The sequence below is a fragment of the Nelumbo nucifera genome, chromosome 6, assembly GCF_055504915.1.
Source record: "Nelumbo nucifera cultivar China Antique chromosome 6, China Antique-T2T, whole genome shotgun sequence".
In the NCBI taxonomy this organism is placed as follows: domain Eukaryota; kingdom Viridiplantae; phylum Streptophyta; class Magnoliopsida; order Proteales; family Nelumbonaceae; genus Nelumbo; species Nelumbo nucifera.
The window spans coordinates 27,507,957-27,524,516 of record NC_142654.1 but is presented as its reverse complement, the minus strand read 5'-3'; the positions used below and the strand labels follow the sequence as shown (position 1 = coordinate 27,524,516).

General features: G+C 37.3%; 1 protein-coding gene, 1 long non-coding RNA gene and 1 other non-coding gene across 3 annotated transcripts; 1 reads left to right on the top strand and 2 right to left on the bottom strand.

The window, feature by feature from the left end:
* Positions 1–6,537: 6,537 nt before the first annotated feature.
* Positions 6,538–6,608, bottom strand: TRNAG-GCC (transfer RNA glycine (anticodon GCC)). Its single transcript has one exon. It is a non-coding gene; the product is annotated as a tRNA-Gly (tRNA).
* A 4,890-nt stretch (positions 6,609–11,498) lies between these two features.
* Positions 11,499–13,332, bottom strand: LOC104598571 (uncharacterized). Its single transcript, XR_735398.3, has 2 exons — positions 12,942–13,332; positions 11,499–12,683 (listed from the first exon to the last, which is right to left on the bottom strand). It is a non-coding gene; the product is annotated as an uncharacterized LOC104598571 (long non-coding RNA).
* Positions 13,333–13,477: 145 nt separating this feature from the next.
* LOC104598570 (BAG family molecular chaperone regulator 7-like) lies at positions 13,478–15,740 on the top strand. The gene is made up of 3 exons (XM_010260710.3): positions 13,478–14,669; positions 14,763–15,053; positions 15,251–15,740. The coding sequence occupies exons 1-3, from the start codon at positions 13,929–13,931 to the stop codon at positions 15,488–15,490; spliced, it is 1,272 nt and encodes a 423-aa protein (XP_010259012.1). The 5' UTR covers positions 13,478–13,928; the 3' UTR covers positions 15,491–15,740.
* The last annotated feature ends 820 nt before the right edge of the window (positions 15,741–16,560 follow it).

Genomic DNA, 16,560 nt, shown 5'->3' with positions numbered 1-16,560 from the left:
GCATTAGAGCCTTCCCGATATGCCCCTACACTGGGTGTTTCGGGTCAACAAGTGGTTCAGAGGGTAGACCGGCCTTCCCGATACGTATCGCAGTTGAACTGGTTTCAAAATAATTAAAAAAGCACATAAAAAACAGTACCGATAAAGGCGATATGCCCTAACTACATCAATATTTTGAACCTTGCTTTCAGGTATTGTTTACTTTCAAGTAGTTATTTGTGCTTATTGTTATATATTTGTTTAACTATTAACTTTTACAGCCCAAGTTGTTATATTGTTTATGTCTTAAAGCTACAAATCTACATTCAATGGTAAAGTTAATCATTACGAGCATATTCTTGATTAAATTTTTTAAGTTATATCCAATGCATCCCCCCTCTTGGGTAAGGTTATTGGTCCCAACTATGGCTTTACACCTTCATACTTTTTTTTCCAATATGACAACTAATAAGCATTACCCCTAAAAACTAAATGGGTCATTCAAACGATTTACTATCCTTTCAAGTTTAGGGTTGGAGGCTTAGAGTAGGTTGCTAGATTGTAGAGGAGGAAATTAGGGAGATAAAATACACTTGAATTCTCTTAGTGTTTTACAAATTACAACTCTTGTTTTATATGCAAAATCATCCTAGTCATTGATATGTTAAGAAGAATTTTTCTTTATTTTTTTAGTTTTTAGATCCCTATATGCTTGAAAATATAAAAAAAAAATCTAGGAGAAAAGGTGATCCATTTGAATCTTCTTTTTTATTTTTTATTTTTAATTCCAACTTTGTTTTATTGCAATCCTTCAAACTAGAAAGTTGTTCCTATCATATCTTGGAATTACATTTTTTAATCATAACTTTGTTTACTACCAAAGATTCAAACTAGAAAGTTATAATTAGCTATCTTGGTTTTACTTTTTTTAATCATAACCTTCTTTTCATTTTTTTTTAACCCTTGTGGTTTTTTTACATTTGGGTTTTAGCATTTCAAGGCATATGGGCACTAGTTTTGATACCTAAGTACCTAAGCTATTTGTTATGAAGCTGTTTACAAATTACAAAAAGTTCTTTTTTCTTGTTTTATCAAGCAAAAAATGAAATATGTATGTCATAAATTTCCTTTGAAAATTGTATTTGTTTTTGGTAAATGAATTTTTTATGTGCATATTTAGATTTTTTTATTCTATTATTATCTTATTATTCACTTTGTTTTTCCTAAATGAGATAGTTTACCTTTACAAATTACAATTCTTATTTTGTTGATATGCTTTATTTCCTTCCCTTGATTGTAACTTGTTGATAATGATATTATTCTCATAAGTTCTTATTTGTTACATTTTTTATGTGATTGTACCTTTATTTTGTTGTATTTATTTAATATTTTTTATATTTATGAATATATTATTATTTTTATCCTTGCATTGATGAGATATTTAAAATTACTTTTACTTTTATAATTTCTTTTTTAATGGATGTTTCTCTTATAAAATTGATATTATTAAGGGATTTTCTAATTTTGTGGTATAATCATTTTTCAATTGTGAGGTGTATCTATGTCTCTAAAAATGTTTTGAGTGAAAGTGTTTTAATATCAATTTTTTTATTTTAATTACTCATATGTTATGACTAAGTTGATGTTATGATAATGCTTGATCCCACATTCCCACTGATCAAAGTCCCTAGATCTACCATTGGATGTAGACTTTCTTTAGTACTCAAATTGAGGTTGGTAGTGATAATGTGGAAAATACAAAGCCAATTCTTGACTCATGCTAGAAACAATCCCCACTAACCATTTGACACAATGGATCAATTGATCCCTTCCATTGCTCAAGAGTAGAGTTGTCAATGGATTGGGGTCTAACCCGATGGACCCAAATCGATTGGATCGGTTTTGGTTTCAAGATCTATACTGGTGGGTCGGTTCTGGTTTTTAATCCAATGTCCCAATTATTATCAATTCTGAACTGGTTCTACCCTGTTGCGAACCAACTTAGACCCAACTTGAAGCATATATGTGTGTGTATCTGTACTATTAAATAAATTATATATGTTATGTAATATTTAAATAGTACGTTTCCAAAATGGTCATGTACCATATTGGATAAAAAATGAAAGGGTTGAACTTCTGAAGCTCACTATCTTGTCGTCGTCGTTTCTCTCTCTTCATCTTCTTTGTTTTTTCCATGGTTTTAAAACTATCATTTACCTGGCTATTCAAACTGCTCGACTTGGAAACAAGTCATGGTACCGTTTCCATTTTAGTGCTAAACTACTATTTTACTAAAAAACATTGAATTGGTCAATGAACCGTTGAAGAGAGAGAGAGAGAGAGGGAGAGAGAGAGATCTTAGGTTTAAAGATGGGATATGTGAGAGAGATCTTAGATTACAAATCGGCAAGAGAGATCTGTCGCCACTAGAGGTCATCGTCACCATCACCACTACAGCCCTCTTCTCACTGTCATTCTTATTCCCCTTCTCATAACATTTATATCCATCTTACCCTAATATTCCAATCCAAAGGATGAGATGAGGTATACTATTGAAACATTTGAACTATTTGACCTAGATGGTCAAACTGGTGGCCAAAGCAGTTTCATTTCTGTGTCAATTTTTAAAACCTTAGTTTTTTCTTACCATTTTCACCATTTGATCAATCGAACTCCCCATGTTGGGCTATTCCAAGCAGGCCAATAAGAAGGGTCAAAGTAGAGTGATAACAATTTCAATTGGCAATTGCAATCTTAACGATTATAGCTAAGAACTTTTGAGTTTTGATTGTTCTACTTTTATAGTTTTACCTATATATAGATGAAAAAAAAATCCTTGATTGGTTAATAGGTTTGACGATTGAAGCTCTTTTTTTCTTTCTTTCGTTAGTCTTCGTTCCCTCTTGTCTAGGAAAGTTGACAATTTTAGGCTATTTTTGGTGATTAAGTGGTTGTTAAAAGAAGTATTTGTTGCACAAGTACTTTTTAGAAGTGCTTATTTTAACCACCACTTAAGATTGTTTGGTGACTCACTTGTCAAATCACTTATTATGCTTTTTAAGAACTTATTGGGGTAGGGATGTTTGGTGAGCTACTTTCCCCACAAGTGCTTATATTGACACAAATGACAATTTTAGCCCTCACTTCACATACATATAAACAATGCTTTTCACATATTATACTATACATTTCAATGAAAAATCGCCACACCATGACACCTGAGAGCCTACGTGGAGCACCATGTGGATCCAATTAATAATAATAATAACACCAATAACAACAGATAATAATAACTAATAATAACAAATAATAAATAATATTGATAAATAACGAATTCAGACAAATAATAAATAATATTGATAAATAACACAAAAAAAAATCTAACTCATGCATAGGAACCATCACATAGACAATGCAAAAAAAGCAAATATTTCGGATTTCTCACTTGAAAAATCTGAAAAAAACGAATCCTGACAAATATTCACCCAAAAAAATAAGAAAATAACATCAAACATGGAGGGGAGGAGTTTGGGTGAACTCACTTTTGTTCGTCGACGGCTAGATGATCGGGTGTCGTCGATAAACTTGCCCAATAACAGATCTGCGAACAGAGAGAAGAGTACCTTCTCAAGCATTAAAAAACTCAAGAAAAATGCTTCAAATCGAATAAAATAAGCAAAAAATAGTCACAAAGGGAAAAACAACAAGTTTGTTAGTTGTATTTTCGCACCATCGATTGTCGCTGAAGGAGAGGGAAGAAAACCCTCGTGTGGGGGCAAAACTGGAATTAAATAAATTATTTAGGGACTGAATTGTCTCATTCGTTTTGAAAAAACACTTCACCGAGAAGTGCTGAAAAAAAGCCACTCTCAGATCACTTTTTCTATAAGTACTTCTTAGTGACTTTTTTACTAAACACAAATAAACACTTTTTTACCACTTAATCACTTAAAAGAAGTACTTTTTAGAAGTGAAATCAAGTTCTTAATTTGTTATTTTTCTTTGTTTCTACTAGTGAGCATAGGAAAACAAATCCTCATTCATCAATTGATTTTGAGAGCCTATCAATTAAGCAGATTGCAGAACCTAACCAAATTGAAACTTGATGTGCAAAGCTGTCCTCGTTTGATGGTCAATGTGTTCAGCTAATAAGCCTAATCCAATCTACTGAACATGATTTACCTTCAGTCTATGTTTGGTTTGATAAAAAATAAAAGAGAAACAGAAATATGGAAGTTTGAGGAAAATTTCTTAAGCTAGAACTTATTTTAAATATATTCTTAATTAAACTTATTATAATCGGACCCATTGGGTTAGATCAGATTGTCTGGAATAACATCGATTCGGTTCTGAATCTAAAATTAGGATCTAAATCGATTCCAAAATTTCTTGTCAGTTTGAAAGTTGAAATTGGTTCTACCCAATTCTGACCCAGACCCGACCCATTGACAGCCCTATTCAAGAGTCAAGATGCCATGCCTCTATTCCAAAGTTTTTATGGTATTTAATTTTATTCTTTTTTTGAAGATCAATAGGTTATAAGGGGGAGTGCCTCATAACCAAATTCATTAATTCAATTGCTCATGATTACAATCTTGATAGATAGCAGAATGTAAAAAAGATGGACATAAAGACCATGTATGCATATGATTGTTAGGGCATGTTTGGCCAACATATGAATGGCCACATTACTAGAACAAGCAACCCAATTTACGAGCAGTGAGAGAAATTTCTAATAAAAAGTTTGCAATCTACCATCAACATGTGTATCCACTAAGGAGTGTGAGAGCCAAACTCCAACAGACTTGTAGTCACAACTCTATAATCTTCCTCAAGAATGATGGACGAGAGCCAAACTTCATTAAAAGGAGAGTCAAGTTTAAATCAATGAAATAGCCAATCTTGTAGAGTCAAGTATTTAATTTTATTCTTGGATATTTCACACTGTTGTAATGACCAATAAAGGGACTCACAGGAGATCAATGAAACTAAGTCTCCGTTTGGTTTATGAGATAGGGATGAGAAAAAGAGAATGTTCCAAAAATATTTCTTTTCTTTCCTTTGAATGGGATGAGAAAAATGTGGATGTCATATCCCAAAATTGTGAATTTGGAGTCGCACCAAAACCATGCGACCCCATGGAAAAATTTAAAAAATCACTGTTACAGGTACTAGCGACGCCGAAAATTTTGAGAAATCAGCAGCGGTGGCATTCCCTTCTTCCCCGTTTGAACCCAGAAGCAGAGCAGCGGCGGCGGTAGCCCCTCTCAGCCACTCCCTTCCTCCCTCTCTCCTTTCTTCTTCTCTCTCTTCTGTTCATCGTCTAGTACCTCCCCTTCCCCATTCGAACCCAAAAGCAGAGCAACGGCTGTGGCACCCCCTCTCAGCCACTCCCTTCCGTTCTTCTTCTTCCCCGTTCAAACCCAGAAGCAGAGCAGCGGCGGCGGTATCCCCTCTTAGCCACTCCCTTCCTCCCTCTCTCCTTTCTTCTTCTCTTTCTTCTTCTCCTGTTCATCGTCTAGTACCTCCCCTTCCCCGTTCGAACCCAGAAGCAGAGCAGCGGCGGCGGCACCCCTCTCAGCCACTCCCTTCGGTTCTTCTTCTTCCCCGTTCGAACCCAGAAGCAGCACCGATTGTTTTCATTTCTCCACCGCTCCGCTCCATGCTTGTGACTTAGCTTTGGATTTTCTTTTCCTTTTAGCTGGGTCTTTTGTTAGTCTAACATCTGATGGAGTTTTAATATGATTTGTTCAAAATGGAAATGTTTTACAGCTTAGTTGGATTAATTTTTGCAATGTTAATGGCGATGCCGATTGATTCATTTCAATCTTTTTCTCTTTAACTTTTCCTTATTCTCATTTTCTTTTCATTTCCCGTTCTTTGGCTGTTGTAGATGGTCTGTGACACCATTGCTCTTGATTTTATACATCTAGGTTTGAGAATGGAAGTTAATTGATCAGCCTAGTACATAGTGTGGATACTTCTGCCTAAGGCGTTCACTATATATAACAAAAACAAGGAACCTGATGGTTTAATCCTGTTGGAAGAAAGAGTAGTATCGAAATAGAATTATGTTTGGGAAATTTCCAACAGTTGAGAACTTCATCTTCTTCTACTTCTCGGCCAAGCTCGGGCACTGCGAGCTTTGGCAGTGCCCATGGACGCCACAGCGAGTGGAGCCCCTTCGATGCATATTACCATAACATCGTCAACCCACTTGTAGCTCTTGTTGTCCTTCCTTTTCCAACATTTCAACGACAACAACGCCATTGTTTCGGAGAATTCCCCTTGGCAGCTAACCCCTCCATCGTTCTCCATGTCCTCACGGACTGTAATTTGGACCCTCAAGATCTTGCAAAACTTGAGGCAAGTTCCCTGTTTCTATTGTGTTTCATTTGGTGAAACAGTGCTTTTCTCATTATTTTCCCTTATATAAAACCAAACAGTGAAAATGTACCCCCATCCCACCCTAAATCTGAAAAACAGTATGAATCCACAAGGACAAATCCATGATTCCATCAACGAAAAATAACAAGAAAGAATCCTAAAAATAGTTGATGCACCAGCCGGGAATCGAACCCGGGTCTGTACCGTGGCAGGGTACTATTCTACCACTAGACCACTGGTGCCAATTTCAGTATTTCGAACTTATTATGACCCTTTAAAGATATTATTTACTAAGCCACAGACGCATCAAATAACAGAAGCGATTAGGGCCAAAGGCAATGAATAACGAGGGTCGAGGGCCCTCCTCCGTCCAATCCTTTTTTAATATATCTGTTGAAGTGTCTGAATTATTTTAATAATTGCACTCTGATTCTACTATTTCTACATATTTTATTTTATGACTATTTTACCTACTGAAGATGACAAAATAAGTCATTTTGCCACTTAAAATTTTGTTTTCTCCCCCACGTTGTATTGTGTACAATGCATTACAATCTCTTGTTATATTATAACAGGAAGCTACCTGACTGTTGACATTGCCATTACATATTTATTTTTTTCAAAGGAATCAAAGGTGGGGCATAGCAGGGCGTACGTGAATCCGGCTTGTTATCGATGGCTAGGGTTAGGGGTGCTCACAGTTTGGTGTGGGATTTTTTTACGACAGAGCCGATACTATCAGCTTTTAGAAAACTGATAATCGAAATCAGTTGGTTAATTGGTTGACTGATTCAGTTAACTGTTGGTTTTTCAAATTTTATACTATATATTATAAAAATATATGATAAAAAATTATATATATATATATATATATATATATAATATTATATTTTAATTAATAAATAATATATCATATATTATAAATATATATAATACATATTTATTAATTTATAATTTATAAAAATATAAATATATATAATGTACATAAATGTATATAAAATATATAGAATATATGTATATCAGTTGGTTCGATTAACTACCAATTTTTTATATTGATTAATTAAAATCGAACCAATACCTTCAATTTTTTAAAAACACCAAATTAAAACCAAACCAATCAATTCGGTTAACCGATTTTTTTAATTGGATTTCGATCTATTTCTTGAGTCGGTCCAATTTTTTTGCTCACCACTATCGGAGGCTACCCATCCGTTTATAGGCAAATACCTATAAACCTCCTCCTTCCCCCAAACCCTGGTGCCCAAGTCTCCACTCTTGACTCTCCAGTACTGCGAATGCCAATATGAGTTGTGCCTGTGGTACGGAAATGGATGGGTGCAAAAATGGGCTTATAATTTGATTTTTTTAACTTCCATTAATGGGCCCACAACTGTAATCCTTTCAGAGGCAGGCAGCATTGTCAAAGTTCTTTCACAGGCCACATCAAACGGTTACCAGATAGCTGCTGTTAAGATATAAATTTAACTACATGATAAAAACTTATGTACCTATTTTTATTACAGCCATTGACAAAGTTCTTTGCGCTTTACCATGTTGAACTTTTACGGTCAATAGACAATAGCCCAGCATCGTATCCTCTCCTCTTCTCAGGTTTCTAACAAATATTAATACCTTCCTTGGACCTTTTTGCTAAAAAGGACTCTACCCTCTCCTGTTTGCTAGCAAGACAAATTAGACAAAAACCATCATTTGATCACACATCACTTTTTTTTTGGTCTTAAACCTTAAAAAAAAGGAGGTTTAAGTATTTATTACAAGTGTTTTTTTTAGATTTCTATATTAGAATTGAAGAACATTGGTTTACGCAATGTATTAGTGGGCAAATTTAGGTTTTGAAATTAGTTTGGGTGTAAGTTAGGCTTTAGGGTTATATTAAGGTTGCCTTTAACCTAACCTAATCCATCTAAATTATACCTCTATTTTAGAGAGCAAAAAAGGGATTAATAGAGATTTAAGAGGTAAAGAAGGATTTAATGGAAAAAGAAGATGTTACAAACATATATAGAGAGAGAGAAAAGAGAAAGATTTAAAAATGGTCTTATTAGAGAATAAATATGGATTTTATGAGAGATAATGACAATCCATAAAGATTTAAATTTTGACTTGTTATATTTTTAATGATTTAATTTAAGACTAAATATGCACATGTGGGAGAAAAGAAAAGAGAAATGGAATAGCTATTTGTGAGCTCTGTATGAGAGGACACCTCCCCTCCCCTCTATTTTATGCTGTTCGAACTAAGACAGGCAGTAGATGTCTTGATGAATTGGATGAACTGTGTTGGATCCAAAGATCTATGCACACAAATGGTTAGAGGCCCTAAGGTGGTTCCTTGAGGGGGAGCACTCCAATGCTTAATTTAGTGATGAGAGTGGTGATTGGCTAGACCAAATTGGTTATAGCCATACGGGTTAGATAGTTTGAGCGAGTAAGAGAGCTATAAAGCTTGAGAACTGAAGAGTGTGAAGAGAGTCTCACTTTAGACACTTTGTCTTTATATACTTGAGAGTGCCATTGTGCTCCTCACTACTAGTTACGAGACACATGTCAGCTTCTAAGGTGGTTAACGACCAAGGTTTGAAAGGTGTGTGCCATATGAAATGTGTGAGAAACTTAGGCTCCATTTGGAAGAAGTATAAATGCAAATATGTACAATACAAATACATACAAAGTAATACAAAATATAAGATTTTGCACTCTACACATTTGCATTTGTACTCCTTCCAAACTCAATCTTAGGGATATTAGTGCTAACCTGGATGGTAAGGCTTCATTGAATGTTCGCCACATGTCCCCACTTCATCGAGAGTTGCAATGTGCACCAACATTAGCCTTGGGCGTACGAGTGCATCACATCACTTTTCCTCGATTAGCTTAGGCTTTGGACACGTGGCAGTCATCGACTTAACTTGGCCAGGTGCCACCTCGTCATGCTTCCACGTGACAATTTAACCTAGGCCCAATTCTCGACCTCATCAGCGTGTATATATAATGGTATAATACAGATATATAACTTTCCGTCAGCCCTGTTCTTCAATTTGATAGATTTACACCCTTAAGTATGGATCAACAAAGCAATCTTTGGTGGATTGGATTGGGTTATAGTTGAGGAGTTTTATTTTTAGGTCGAGCTAAGATTATGGTTCACTACATCTAATTGTAGGTGAGGTTGAGGGTTCAACAATCAGCATCTTGGGTTGGTCTAGGGTTAGGATTAACCTCAACACCATCAATTTGTATAAACTGACCGAACTTGTGCTCTAACTCTACTTATCTCTTTCCTCTAGTACTATCACTCAATTATTTAGTGTCCATTTGGTTTATTTCCAGAATCGGAATCTAAATCAGAATGAACTGGAATGGTTTATTCCCATAATCTATTTGGTTTATATGAAAATTGGAATAAGCTAGAATGAGAATTCATTCCCATGTAAGAATGGCAATTTTCCCTATTTCCCTGATTCCTGTGTGGACTCACCTTGGATGGGGAAATTGTCATCATCATTGGCGAGGACGAGGAGAGCACTCTCAGCCCCGTGGGGTCCTTGATCCCCACCCTATGGGGATCCTCTCTAATATATATGTATATATATACGCCTACGTCTATATATGTATGTATGCGTATTAATATTTTTAAGAATATGTTTGAATATATTTGAATAATTTTTAGTAGGATTTTAAATTTTAATTATTTTATTTTTAATTTTTTAAAACAAAAACAAAATCAAAATAATTGACATTATAAAAAATTATGGGAAGTGGGGATCCCTGTGGCTATGGGGATGGGGACAGGGAGTGGCTCCCCGTCCCCGCCACACCCATTGCCATTCCTATTCCCAAGAGAGGGGGGAGGGAATGACCATCTCTCCAATAGGAGAATGCCACTTCACCATAAATGGGAATGAGATTCCAATTCCATCTAACCAAACATTTAGACCATTTCGATTCCAATTCTATCCCTATTCCCATGAACCAAAGACTCCTTATTTTGAATCAATAAAAAAGGGTGTCTTTTCTGAGTTAGAACTCTCGATCAACATTAGAGACCCGGAATTGATTGTCATTTTGTCCCTTTAGGTTTTGTTTGGGATCATTTAATTCCATTCATGGGAAAAAGAAGTTACATGATTTGGGGTATACACACGAGAAGCAAAATCCAAAATTCCAACATGTATTACCATGATTGGGGTGCTGTGTTGTTGCAAATTCAGCTTTCAACTCCTCGTACTGTCTATCAGCAACTAATCTTTCGAAGTGTCAAAGAAACTTTGACAAATCATACCTTATATTGAGATATTTCTTAAGGAAAGCATTCAAACTCTCGCTTTTTTGTGTTGTGCTCATCCCGACAAAAAATGTTTGTCGTCCAAATGCTAATGCCCATTTGTGTATTTTCTATACAATCTTTGCAACCATTCATTTTTCTGAAGTCCATACCTATTGATCATGGCTACCCAAGCATTTTCAAATTCATCAACATCTTCACAATTATACACACAATTACTAAAATCTATGGAAAATGGTTTAAATTTCTCAAACACACCATTAAGGTGTTTTGCAACATTTTGAAACATATGCCATACATATAACTGATGATGTAATTCTGATAACACCAAACCATGGTTTTCAAAACCGGACTGGACGGTCGGACTAGAATAACAGGAAACTGGTTCCATTTTACCCCAGAACATTATTTCGCCAAAAAATTGTTGATTTGGTTAGCAAACCGCTAACACGGGGCGGTTGAACTGTTCAAACCGTCCAATGGTTTGGCCATTTATTTATTTATTGTCAAAACGGGCCATCTGTTCGGTTCAAATGGTCGGACCATTTGACCTGACTGGTTTGTTGTCCGGTTCGATTTTAAAAACCTTGCACCAAACCAATTGCTTTTGCCATATCTGCATCATCATCGGTTAGAATTGTTTTAGGCTTTTTTCCTCTCATGGTTTTGACAAACACATTAAGCAACCACTCAAAAGTATGTACAATTTCATCGTACAACAATGCAACACCAAAAATTATTGGTTTATATGTTGTGTCAAAACATATTACATCACCAAAATGAGCATAACTTACAATCATTTGTGCATTTGCCCAAAATAAATTCGTAACCAATTCAACTTGGTCAAGTTGTATTGCATAAACAAATGATGGATCTTGTGACTACCTATCTTCAAAATATTTCAAAACACCACCTACCTCCCCCCCTTTCCATATTCCTAGTTCGGTATGTATACAAGTAATTCATCAAATCCATAGAGGTAAGCCCAACATTTTCATGCGGGCCCATCAGCCTCATTGGCCATCAACTCCATTACTACTAGCAATTCCTGCATCATCTGCCATTATAGCTTGATTACCTTGCACCTCATTAACCTTTCGTTGTGACCTCAACATATGTGACTTGGAAGGAGTTGCAACCATATGATTATGCATCCCATCAAAGCCAGTGACACAATAACCATCCTTCATACTACTTATCTTCATAGTTGCCATACAACCACATCTTGTAATTGGTCGACGAGTCTTTACAGTAACCCTATGTCTATTTGCACTAATCTTTCCTTCTCTAGAGCAACAAAACTTGCAGTATCTTATTTGGTTAGTCTGTTTGGCAACCACTTTATTTTCTTTTTGAGTACTAAACCCCACCTTCCCAGCATATCTATTATAGAACTCATATGCTTCCTCTACTGTTTCAAATATCATGCCAACCGGGATACACTCTCGAGGAATAACACTTAGCTTTTCCTTCAATATATTTGAAATATTTGCACCAATGCCCCTACTTTCCTCACATGTAGGCATCTCATTCACTTCTCTTAAGTGAAAGTTTTACTTCATCAAAATCATTGACCATGTTGGTACCCTCCATTTCACGCATGCTAGATGAAAGTTTGGATGATTCACCCTCATCTCCGTCAAGTTCAAACACCAACCTTCACATGGGGTTTGGTGTGCCCTCCATTCCAAATTTAATATCTTCTTTGTTGGTGGATTAAATAAAACACCAAATAGTAAGTGAACCGACGATGCAATTCAAATAGCAAATAAACCCTTAGATGAAATTCAAATAGCACATAATGCATTCCAGGTTTTAGGTATTAAAAATGTATTGTGATATAACGTAACAACTAAAATTCGAGCTGAAAAAAATTCAATATGAACATAAAACCCTAACGTTGTATGCTCGGCCAACATAGAACAGAACAGGGGAGTGGGTTCTGTACTAAAAGAAAAAATAGAGTTTGAAACCGTACCTGTATCCACAGCATGCACCTTCTACGTTTTTTCTATTCCAAAAAACAAAAAACAAGTTAGAAAAATGAGAAAAAACAGATATGAGAACAGAAGAACTGAGAATATGAATGGTAATGGGGCGGGATCATATTCCCTGTTCCGGATTCCCACGGAGACCAGAATCCTTGAAATGGTTTTAGAGAACAGTATTTTTTTAAAAAAATAAATTTACTTAAAACAATCCCATTCCCGACACTCGGGTTGGGAAAGAAAAATTTGCCATCTCTAACTGAAAATAGAGGAAAATTTACCTTCGATAAATAAAGTTGCTGGAACAATCATGGGCGTCGACCTAGAGATCTCAAAAGGGGGCAAGCTCCGACAGATTTCAGAGAGCACACTCTATGTCGAGGATTCGAGTGAGGCTGAGATTCGAGAGAGAGGATTGAGAGATGACCTATTTTGGGAGTAACGGGAGCTAACGGGACGAGTTAATGGCCGTCCCATTATCTCCGCACGAGATAGCGGCATTCGCGTGTTGGGAGTCCGTGGGACGTTTTTGGGGTCAAGTCTATGGGGGACGGATGCGAATTCATAAAACAACACAACATGACGACACGTAGCCCCGCCCATTGATGATGGAATTGTTGTTTGTTTTGTTACTCAACGGCATTAGAATGGGCCAATTATACCAGATCCATATGGGTCAGATTGGCTGGTCCCTGTCAACTTGTTCCATTTGGAGATCCGGTTTTAGTCTAAAAATATGGGCCCGTGGTTCGGTTCTTTCAATCGTGTTCACACTCTTCATACAAAAACCATCACACGCAACCTCAACACCTGCTGCGCACCTGTTTTTATCTAAAATCTACGGATGATTCGGTCCTCTCTCAGGAGAGTCTGGCCTTAGTGGAGTGGCAGTGGGTTCCATTTTATGTAATTTTATTGGAAAACCTAGGGCCATTCTTCTCTTGATTCTTCTGCTTATGCGGCGATCCATCATCCTTATCTATCCTTTGTCATTTTCTTTCACCATTCAAAAGTTATTTAAATTGACCATTATACCTCTGACAGCGTCTTATAATTTCATCTTTACCCATCTCTGCCAAGTGCCACCTCCTTCCTTTTGACCCACCATTTCTTTTTCTGCAACTTTGCTTTTGTTCCTTTATGCCCTGCCACCTTTCTGTGTTCCCTCTTCTTTTTTATCATTAAATCCCTGGAAAACCCTAGAATCTTTTCTTACGCTTCCTTACTGTGAGTGGTTTTCTTTCACTCGATCCATCAAAATAACAGCCATGAGCGCTTTCCGAAGAATCGAGATTTTCGAGCCTTCACCGTCTCTCCTCATCAGAGAGACCTCCATTTGTCGACCGAAATCGCTAATCTTTCCCCCATTTGCAGAAGAAGAAGAAGACGAGTTCGCTTTGACTCTCCATCTCTTAAACCCTAAACCCAGCCTCTTTGATCTCTCCCCACAATGCTACTTCCCAGCCCCGGCTATATCGTCTCCTTTCGATGTCTTGGACACCGTGACCGATCTGATCCAGATCGAGAAAACCCCATTTTCGTCTTCTTACAAGAGGTACCAGGAGCGGATAGCCACGGATTCCTGCTTACGGAGCCTGTGTGATCGAGTGTCTTCTCTCGAGCTGGGATTTGATCGGCTTCTGAATGCGAAGAAGATCAACAAGCTAGATCGGAAGTACTCATGGACGGCCAAGATCAAGGACCCCGAAGAGGACTGCCTCGATCGGAAGTATAAGTGGACTGCGGAGATCAAGGGGGCGAAGTCCAAGGACGGCGAGTTGGGAGGCGTCGAGAAGAACTATGAATGGACGGTCGAGATGAAGGGTAAGGGAAAACACAGTCCCATCTCTCAGACCTACACGCTCAAGGCGTCAACATCTCCTGCCGCTGCCGGAGAGGGCAGCAGCAACTCCAGCAAGCCTAAGAAGAAAGGCGTCAAGTCTTCGCCTTCCAAACGTGTGGTGGAGATTGAGGGCCCGGTTGATCATGGGGCTGTTATTCTCAAACAGGTATGTGGTGATTTCGCTTGCATTATCTTGTTTGACTGAAATTGCAATGCCCATGATTTGATTGCTGAAGGCTGTGTTCTCTGTTGTGAGAAGGCATTTGCAAAGAGAGCTGGAAGCGTTAACAATGGCAAAGGGAAGAAGAAGGAGCTGTCTCCCCAAGACGCGGCGATGGTGATCCAGACGAGCTTCAGAGCTTATCTGATCCGTCGATCCCAAGCACTGCGGGCACTCCGAGAGCTAGCCGTGGCAAAATCCAAGCTGAAGGAGATGAGGGCCTACTTCAACAACTTATCCTACCGACGTCGCGTTACCCGTGATGCCGAGGAACGCCAGAGGTTCTCTGAGAAGATCATTGTCCTCATCCTCACAGTTGATGCAATAGAGGTAGGTAATCTCTAGCAATCTGAGGATTCTGATTCCTCCTTATGTCTTGCATTCATCCCATAATGCTTCATATGATTGTTGAAATTTACAAAATGAATGGCAGCCATGCATTAACCATGGGCATGAAGAACTTGCAAACGAAATGGGTTTGGTGGTTGCTGAATGTTTTAACCTAATTTGTCTGTAAATGCATTTAGGGAGTTGATGTTATGGTTCGAACGGCTAGGAAGTCAATGATAGATGAACTGGAAGCAATGTTTGATGTGGTTGATCCACAGCCTGCTGCTGGAATTGGAAAGCTGGGATCCATGAAGAGGAGGAAGTTCGACCTGCCTGAGGGCGGTATCCAGAAGGAAATTGCAGCTGGTGTGGCGGAAGTCGTCCAAATGCTGGATCAGGTTGACAGTGGGAAGGCTGCTTTCGAAGCTTGCTTGTGAGAATGTGTTGGTTGTATTCCTGTCTGTTGCTTCTTACATCTTAACCTTCTTCATGTTGTGTTGTGTTGTGTTGTGTTGTGTTAACGTGAAATATGTAGTAGCTAGTAGGTGTCTCAGTCTTTCCCTTCAATACGCTAATTGCTGATCATGATCATAAAGGCTTCCGGTCGGCAGTAAAAGAATTCTTCAAAACTTTGAAGGTCTGTTTGGTTCGCATTGGAATAAGAATCGGAATCAAAATCCTTTAGAATCGGTCTATTTTCATAATCTGTTTGGTCAGTCAGGAATCGAAAATGGAATTGGGATTTCATTCCTGAGAGGGAGGGAATGGGAATGGAATTCTAATTCCGCCCAACCAAACAAACAATCAAATGGGTCCTAAATTCTTAAGCAGCCATGTCATCTGGGTAGAGTTTAATGAAAGAAGCTCAAAAAAGTTATCCAAAGGGAACTTAATTGTGATTGTGTTTATCGGTAGTATAAGCCTTAGGTTCAAGAAAAGAACCATTCGGTAAAAAGATTAAAAAAAACAGACACCCACTGTAACAGAGATTTAAAACTGTGCCTAATGCTACTCTGGTGACCGAACTTTAAAATGCAATGCAACAGAACTTTTAAAAGTATCAATCCAGTAACTGATGTTAACCATCCCATTAACCAGTAAAGTGGCATTTGAAAAAGACACAAATACCTTTTAAATGTCATTTAATTTACTAAAAAAAAGACAAAATAAATAATTTCAATGGTCATTTTTTATCTACGTTTGGATGATTTGATAAAAAGAATTAGATGACACTTAAAGGACATTTATGTCTTTTCAAGTGTCACGTAATGGACAAGTGTTGAATTGGCACATTTTTTAAATTCAGGTATTGAATTGTCGTGTTTTAAAGTTTGGGGATCAAAGTAGCACTAGATCCAAAGTACAGGGTACTAATCGGGAATTTCTTAAAAAAGAAAATAAAAATAAAACCTGAGGACCGAAGTGGCAAGTGTATGAGCTGTTGACTTCACTAAAAACCCAAGAGAACCTAACTGGTCTACCTTTACAAAGTTTGAAGATATCCTTA

Excerpts from the sequence above, each read along its gene's own strand:
- LOC104598570 (XM_010260710.3), top strand. The coding sequence starts at position 13,929 with ATGAGCGCTTTCCGAAGAATCGAGATTTTCGAGCCTTCACCGTCTCTC. Across the intron at positions 14,670-14,762 it reads GGGCTGTTATTCTCAAACAG|GCATTTGCAAAGAGAGCTGG; the intron begins GTATGTGGTGAT and ends TGTTGTGAGAAG. Across the intron at positions 15,054-15,250 it reads TCACAGTTGATGCAATAGAG|GGAGTTGATGTTATGGTTCG; the intron begins GTAGGTAATCTC and ends AAATGCATTTAG.